Here is an 8,857-nt window from a genome sequence, read left to right as displayed (position 1 = left end):
ATTGCTCGGCCTCATCCCCAGGATTTCTGAGTCAGTATGTCTGGCATGGGACCCCAGAATTTGCATGGTTAGCAACATCCCAGGGAATGTGGATGCTGCTGGTCCAGGGACCTCACTTTGAGAACCACTGCTCTAAAGGACTCCCTCACCCCTTCCCACCCTTGATGCACCCTTCCTTAGCCCAGGGTATTTCCCAGGCCACTACAAAAGCTGTTCCTCATTGTGGTAACTTGGTTAATTGTTTGTGATCCTTCCTAAGCTATAAGCTCTCAAAGAATGGGTCCAGCCTCTTTCTTCACCACGATATCCCAAGCACCCAACACAATGTCTGGCACATTGTGAGTACTGAATAAATATTTGTTCAATGAACAAGCAGATTTGCCTGGTACATCCCCTCTGTAGCATGAAACCTACAGCAGTTCTGGAAGGCTGATTGAGGATGAGGTATTGACCATGTCCCTTACTTTAGACAGGATCAAGAAAAAGGCAGGCCTCACAAGCCTCTGTTCTCTTTGGAAACTGATCCACCAGCAAAGTGCTGCAAATAGCCAGGCACATGCAGACCCCCATTTACTTCTTCGGGGCAAAGCTGAGTGATGATCAGACATCAAGCTTAGGCCATCTTGTCTGAATTCTTTATTTTGCAGATAAGGAAACTGAATCATGAAGGGACAAGTGATCTTTTCAAAGCACATTCACACTGATGGTTTCTGAAACAGTGCTTTGTAGCAATGCAGTGAGGAAGGTTAGGGGTGTCCCCACATTACAGAAGACACAAGGGCAATGGCAGAGTAGGTGCCGGCAGTTGTGAGAAGAGTCACAGTACTCATCATTTGTCAGACGTTTTTCACTGTGCCAGGCACTCTGACATTTTTCAAGTACAAGGTGACCTCCTGCTTCTCCTCTGAGGTAAGCATTCAGTACTCTCATTTAGCAGAGTAGGAACCGAAACTTAGAAAGGTGAGTGATCTGCCCATGTCACAGGTGGAGAGCTGGGATTTGAACTTGGCCCATGTTTGACCATTGCATAAAGCAGGAATGGGGCATCAGAAAGGGAAGGTCAAAACATAACCAACAGACCTATATTCCCTCCATGCTGGAGGTTCCTGAGGCAAAGCCACTCTCTGAGGTTTGGTGGGGAGGGACGTGGGGAACACAGAGCAGAGGGACAGTGAGCTCCCAGAGGCTGAAGGGCATGGGGTGGCAAAGAGAAGCTGCTGCCCCTGTGCACGCCCATGTCAGTTGGTTTTAGGAACAGGACTCAGGATTCCAGTTTAAATCCTTCCATTCACAACCTTTAAGGAAGAAAAAAAAAAAAAAGTCTGCCGCTGACTGCAAGAGCTCTATGCCCTGCCCCCATCCCACATATACACATCCCACACTTCGGTTGCTCCAAACATTCTGGGAACATCTCACTGCCACCCACCTCACCCAACTCAGTTTCACCTGCCCCCAATTCCCTTAAGGCTGAGCTCCCAGGGCCAAGACTCAAGAGCCTCAGAGTGAGCAGAGAAAACCCTCACAGTTAACTTGGCCTCCAGGAAGTGGCCACTGGTGGGCGTTGTGACCATTCATGAGCACCCAACCACACAAAAAGAAGAACTTTGTCCCCCTTCTTGTCATTTTGAAAGACTGTGAAACTGGAGTCAATTCCCCATCATCACACAGGAAGCTGAGCACTTCCTACTCGGTCAGGACCTTGAATTCATAAAAACTCGGAAAGCCCCAGAAACAAAGACTTCATGGACAAAGTCCCTTGGAACCAGAGTAAGTGGCACTTGTTTTACTGTCTTATCTGTTACTATGGAGGGCAGTCTTGTTCAAAGACATAGTAGCTAGGGGCTCCTCAAAGGTGAGGGGAGTTCTTTGAGGGCCAGGCAAATATCTAAGTAGCCCATGGATGCATCTCCAAGGCAATTAACACTGTAGCAATACTGAGAATGATGGATTTATAAAGCTGGGTGCTCAGAGGAAATATAGGCTTTTTTGCTAAAAAGGAAGCTTACTTGAAGGATTGGCTGTTGGTTACTGATTAAGAAAGTCAGTCAGTACTAAGGGACAAAAGGTGTTTTCTGTGGAAACCTATCCAACAAGAAATTACTTGGGCGGGCGCAGTGGCTCACGCCTGTAATCCCAGCACTTTGGAGGCCGAGGCGGGAGGATCACGAGGTCAAGAGTTGAATCCGGGAGGTGGAGATTGCAGCGAGCTGAGACTGAGCCACTGCACTCCAGCCTGGCGACAGAGCAAGAGTCTGTCTAAAGAAAAAAAAAAATTACTTGCCAAATCCCTCCATGTAAAGGAAAACCAAACATGGTGTATGAAGAAATTAAAGCAAGAGAGAAATATTAGTTAGAAAAATCTTGGCAGATGCAAGGATGATTTGATACTGAACCTATCTCTTAAGAAGACTAGAACCAAGGATCCTTAAAATCGGCACTGCTGTCTTTGGAGGAGGTAGGCTTTCACTCACTCAAAGGCAAGGAGCTGGCCAGGTGATCTTGGGGGGCATCTGTTCTGCTTTACTAACAAAGACACAGGTTAGGATTTTGTTCTGAAGACAGAGGGGCATGGTGGCTCTTCACAGGTATCTACTTCATAGGTGGTCTTGGTGGGTCTCAGATTTCAAAGAAGAGATGGAAACTCCCAGAAGTTTGTACAGCCTACCACCAGGCTATGTGCCACTCACTGATCCTTTAGTTCCGGCACCAAGCACTGGGACAGTGCTGGCTGGACTGTTCAGAATGTGGGGCCTGGGCAGTGATGTGCTGGTAAATGTTCAACAACTGGCTCTTCTGAAGAAAAGATCCCTGCTTTACAACATTTGTTGATTTTCACGGTATAAATGCTCCCACTGTGGTCAGTTTCAAGCTACCAACATGCTGAATGTGGAGTGGGGAAGAGATGCCCGCAACTGGCATTTATGAACCAGTATAAGCCAGCCAGCACACCATCAGCCTGGGTGTATTTCACCATCACCGATTGCTCTATATCTGCTCAGAAACTTCACCAACTCCCAGGCTGGAGGACACTGGCAGTGGAGGGTCCAGGATCCAGGGCTATAGCTGACCACTGTGCAGTGGCCTTGAGGCAGACTTCTGCAATAGAATACAGCAGGGCTAGCAGGTTAGATGGCAACATGGTTCTTTGCTTTCTCTTGTGGGGCCGCACCCCAGATCACCTCCCTTTAGGAAGAGCATGCCTTGGAGTGGTTGCCTAGTGCTTAACAAGTTGGGGAAATAACAAATGGGTTGGAGGTAGGGGGAGTACAGAGGTGACTCGGTTTAAAATGCCACCTGACAATGTTGACCCAACTTGCCTTCAACTTTGCCAAACCTTCCCAGAAACTGAACTCATGGGGTCAGCCTCACACTAGCTGCTCTTCATGCTTTCCAAGCTGTTTGCTTATGTCCACTGTTAACCTGCCAGCCCACGGAAAAGTGCTGACTACCAAACTGAACTCTCTGCCCTTATCAGCAATAGCTGTGGCCACCGAAATTAGAAACTGCCAACACAGCTTTGTTAGTGACCGGTAGCCTGACTCTCTCCAGAAAGAAGGCTGATTGGATCTCTCCGGAGATGGAGGAGTGGGCCAGGGGATGGGTTTGATGAAAAATTAAAGCTCCTCACTTCCCACCCTAATAGAGTGTCTCCCCTTCCAGCCAGGGTGACCTATACCCTCCATGTGCCTTAATCTCCTTTACAATGGCTGTGGAAAAAATGTGAATTGTGTAAGCAGGAAACATTCCTTAAGTAGAGTAGAAGGAAGAACACCAGAGACCCAGGTTTAAGATAGAAATTATAAAGTAGGTGCCACTTACTTTACTGATCGGTATTTGAGTCAAATCAATTTAGATTGGTGGCAATAGATTGACAATTTCAAATGTCATTCACATGGAAGGGACCATCACTATCCACCGTTATCAAGAAAAATCACTTTCTAGATTAAATACAAAGAGATTTGGCAGGGGAGATAGGGGACAGGGTATACCAGCCAGCCAGGGACATCCTGGACATTGGTGCCTGGGATGCACTGGTGGTGACAGGCCTCAGGGAAGGGCTCCTGCAGGGAAGGAGGTCTCTCAGGGAAGGTCCCCAAGAAAAGTGCCCTGGCCTGGCCCTTGCCAGGTGGTGGTGCTGGGGATGATGGTGGCACTTTTCTCATATATTACTTCACAGTAGCCCTACAAGATAAGAGTTGCTTTCCCACGTTACAGATGAGGAATGACGCTCAGAGAGGTAAAATAATTCATCCAAGGTCACAAAGCTCGTAGGTTACACCAAAGCCCATACTCCATTTGGGGAGGCATCTTTAATAAGCAATTGGAAAGGATTCAAAAAGTGTGCCAAAAAAGCAGGGACTGGGAGAAGTCCTGCAAAGGCAACCTACGGCGTGATTCTTTTTTGTTTCATTTTTGTTTGCTTTAAGGCATCCCTGGGTAAAAATATCTAAGAGCTTATCTCAGCAGAATGCAGCTAGTCACTGTGTAACATCACCTCATAGCTCCAGACCATTCTGAACTCTTCCTCCCCTGACCCCCAGTTTTCTCTTTTTCTGACCAGGTTACCTCCCTCCTCCCTGCCTGCACTTTCCTCTCCTTTCAGAAGGTCTGCAGAGTGACCTTAGACCTAGTGCCACCTAAGCGCTGTGCAATGTGGGTCAGGCTCAGCCCACTCTGGTGCTCTCAGTTTCCTCATCTCCAAAATAATGGGGTTGATCTACTAGGATTTCACTATGGCAACACCACTGGTGTTTGGGGTAGAACGATCTCTGCACTGTAGGACATCCTTGGCCCTGCCTACCAAATGACAGTAGCGTCCCCCAGTTTTGGTGACAACAGCAACAAATGCCCGCACATTTCCAAGTGCCTCAAGGGTACTAGGTCACTCTTGGCTGAGAATCTTTTTAGACCAAAAGCCATGAAGATCTGTTTGTATCTTACTCTGAGCCAGGACCATTTTCTTTCTCAGAGTCCTCCTGTGGGCTCCACAGTGCAAAGTCACCGCTCAGTGACAGTGACAAGAAAGCGTAGTGGTGTCAGGGCTGGGCATAAGAGTGATGCACACCTGGGTTTGAGCTCCAGCTCTGTTCTCACAAGAGGTGTGTCCTTGAACATGTTTCCTAACCACTCTGAACCTCTGTTTCATCACCTCCTAAATGAGAACAATAATGGGACCCCTCCAGGGCTCTTTAACCCTAAGTCCCATGCCTAGCCCATGCGGGTGCTTAGGAAGTGTTGGTTATGAATAGTGTGGTGTAAGGTCTCCCTCTGGCTTTCCACCCACTGAACTTATCCCTTACAAAACTCTTTGCCGAAATGATTGAATTAATGATTTGTGCATTCATTTGCTTATTGCTTCCACTCTCTGTTAGACTACAATTTCCTAGAAGGCAGAGAGGACCTAGGTTTCTCTAACACTCCATTTTCTCCCCAAGGCATGGTACACAGAAGGCACTCAATAAACATTTATTGAGTGGCTGAAGAAATGTCCCCACCCCCTTGTCTTTACTGTCCAGTGCCCACTGCCTTTAATAGCAGAGTAAAGACATTTTTTTTTTAAACCTGTAGGAGAAGCCGGGATGGAGACTCCAGACACCACAGAGAACTATGACATGATCACCGAGTTTGACTATGGGGATGCAACTCCATGCCACAAGGTGAATGAGAGGGCCATTTTGGCCCAACTGCTGCCCCCTCTGTACTCCTTGGTATTTGTCATTGGCCTGGTTGGAAACCTCCTGGTGGTCCTGGTCCTTGTGCAATACAAGAGGCTCAAAAACATGACCAACATCTACCTCCTGAACCTGGCCATTTCTGACCTGCTCTTCCTGTTCACACTGCCCTTCTTGATCTACTACAAGTTGATGGATGACTGGATCTTCGGTGATGCCATGTGTAAGGTCCTCTCTGGGTTTTATTACACAGGCTTGTACAGCGAGATCTTTTTCATCATCCTGCTGACGATTGATAGGTACCTGGCCATCGTCCATGCCGTGTTTGCCTTGAGGGCACGGACCGTCACTTTTAGTGTCATCACCAGCATCATCATTTGGGCCCTGGCCATCTTGGCTTCCTCGCCACTCATGTACTTTTCCAAGACCCAGTGGAACATCAGTCGCCACAGCTGCAACCTTCACTTTCCTTACGAAAGCTTTCAACAGTGGAAGCTGTTTCAGGCTCTGAAACTGAACCTCTTTGGGCTGGTGTTGCCTTTGTTGGTCATGATCATCTGCTACACAGGGATCATAAAGATTCTGCTCAGACGACCAAATGAGAAGAAATCCAAAGCTGTCCGTCTGATTTTTGTCATCATGATCATCTTCTTTCTCTTTTGGACTCCGTACAATTTGACTGAACTTATTTCTGTTTTCCAAGAATTCTTGTTCACCCATCCGTGTGAGCAGAACAGACAATTGGACCTGGCTATGGAAGTGACGGAGGTGATCGCCAACATGCACTGCTGTGTCAACCCAGTGATTTACGCCTTCGCCGGTGAGAGGTTCCGGAAGTACCTACGGCAGTTGTTCCACAGGCGTGTGGCTGTGCACCTGGTTAAATGGCTCCCCTTCCTCTCCGGGGACAGGCTGGAGAGGGTCAGCTCCACGTCTCCCTCCACAGGGGAGCATGAATTCTCTGCTGGACTCTGACTCAGACTACAGGAGGCCAACCCAGAACCAGCAGGAGTGACCTGCCAGGCACATTGAGCCAGCAGCCTGGCTCTCCCAGCCAGGTTCTGACACTTGGCACAGCATGGAGTCACAGCCACTTGGGATAGAGAGGGAAAGTAATGGTGACCTGGGACTTCTGGGGCTTCAGTCTCTTCCATGAACTTCCCTGATAGAAAGGAGATGAATGAGCAAAACCAAATATTCCAGAGACTGGGACTAAGCGTACCAGAGAAGGGCTTGGACTCAAGCAAGATTTCAGATTTGTGACCATTAGCACTTGTCAACAAAGTCACCCATTTCCTACTATTGCTTGCACAAACCAATTAAACCTAGTAGTGGTGAATGTGGGCTCCATTCAAAGTGAGCTTGTGAGCCATGGGAGACACTGATGCATGAGGAATTTCTGTTCTGCCATCACCCCACTACCCTCCCACTGCCAAAGATCTTGGAAATAGTGATTTCCACAGTGACTCCACTCTGAGTCCCAGAGCCAATCAGTAGCCAGAATCTGCCTCCCCTCCACTCCCACTGCAGGATTTGGGCCCTTGGAATCCTGGGGAACAAAGAACTAATGATGGAATAATTGAGACCTAATGAGAAATAGAAATGGGAACTACTGTTGGCAGTGGAACTAAGAAAGCCCTTAGGAAAAATTTTTATATCCACTAAAATTAAACAATTCAGGGAGTGGGCTAAGCACGGGCCATATGAATAACATGATGTGCTTCTTAAAATAGCCATAAAGGAGAGGGACTTATCATTTCCATTTATCCTTCTTTTCTGACTATTTTTCTGAATCTCCCTTCTCTTCAAGTTGGGTGATATGTTGGTAGATTCTAACGGCTTTATTGCAGCAATTAGTAACAGGCAAAAGGCACCAGAGTTGGTTTCCCTTCTGTTTGTTCTTCATCTAAGCCTTCTGGTTTTATGGGTCAGAGTTCTGACTGCCACTTTGGACTTGTCAGCAAAAAAAAATGACCTGCTGTGTAAGCTGACAGTATTTGTAGCTGATAGGGAGTTGGACGGAAAGTGTCTACTAGGAAGGTGCCTGCCCTTGCAGGAGGGTGGGGTGAGATTCTGTGTTGATGTAGAAGTCCGAGAGGGCCCTTAACTCAAAGGAGCTTATTTATCCAAAATGTTCTGGATGCGTCATCTCTAACCAAGGACCTCCTATTTATCATGCCTTTGTTCTTTTTTCCCTCAGATGTATATTTCTTTAAAAATCATTTTCCTAATAACAAAACTTATTTCTAAAACAGCTTAAAAATACAAAGAAAAAAATCCCAAACACTGACATTACCTACACTTCCACTACCCAAAGACAAAATTGCCCACTGTGCACTTTTGGGTGTATTTTCTTTTAGTTTGTTTTTTGTTCAGTGCATATTTATGATAATAACAAAGATGGACTTCAATTGTACCCACTGCTCTGTTGTTGGTTTTAATTAGCAGCAAGTTGTGATCACTTTCCCAGGTCAATAAATCATTTCAAAGCATGGTTTTTGGCGCCTGCACTGAAGTCTGTGGCAGGGATGCACCCTAATTTACTCCACCCATTTCCCCACTATTGCTTGCACAAATCAATTCAACCCAGCAGTGATGACTGTGGGCTCCATTCAAAGCAAGCTCTTGAGCCATGAGAGACACTGATGCATGAGGAATGTCTGTTCTTGCAGGGTGCTCAGCTCAGTGAGCCAGACAGACACAGGGATGCCAACAGGACCCAGGCAGCATGGCAGGGGGTTGGGGGGGACTACAGAGCTCAGGGTGCCAAGGCAGTAAAAAGGAAGAAGGAATCATCAGTCAGAAGGCACCCTAAGCTGACGGGTGTCCCACCTTACAACACAGTAACACCATTGGACTGACTTTCCTCCTTTGTGGACACTAGAGCTGCACTCTTACCAAACCACCCACTCCCTTTAGTGGGAATTATGTTCACATGTGGTCTCTGTACAAAGAAGCTGTTGTCATGATGGTCTCGAAAACTTTTGTCTGGGATAGAGGAGGTCATGCCACCTGGGCTTACACCCCCACACAAAAAATATAGACAAATACAGGCTATGGAGTCCAGGTGGATGTCAGCTTTCCAGTTGTAAACCCACCAGCTCTCTCAGTGTGTAGAAAGGAGGCTTAACTGAATTAAGACGTATTTGTCTACTGCCTTAGTAAAATAAAACTGCATCAGAAAA

The 8,857-nt window shown here is 47.0% G+C and overlaps 1 protein-coding gene across 1 annotated transcript; it reads left to right on the top strand.

Annotated features, from left to right (window-relative positions):
* Window positions 1-1,632: 1,632 nt before the first annotated feature.
* On the top strand, window positions 1,633-8,165 carry CCR1 (C-C motif chemokine receptor 1). Its single transcript, XM_010374794.2, has 2 exons — window positions 1,633-1,767; window positions 5,569-8,165. Exons 1-2 carry the CDS (start codon window positions 1,743-1,745, stop codon window positions 6,645-6,647), a joined length of 1,104 nt encoding a protein of 367 aa, XP_010373096.1. The 5' UTR covers window positions 1,633-1,742; the 3' UTR covers window positions 6,648-8,165.
* The last annotated feature ends 692 nt before the right edge of the window (window positions 8,166-8,857 follow it).

The sequence above is a fragment of the Rhinopithecus roxellana genome, chromosome 1 (assembly GCF_007565055.1).
Source record: "Rhinopithecus roxellana isolate Shanxi Qingling chromosome 1, ASM756505v1, whole genome shotgun sequence".
NCBI lineage: Eukaryota > Metazoa > Chordata > Mammalia > Primates > Cercopithecidae > Rhinopithecus > Rhinopithecus roxellana.
This window is presented reverse-complemented; position numbering and strand designations above follow the sequence as displayed.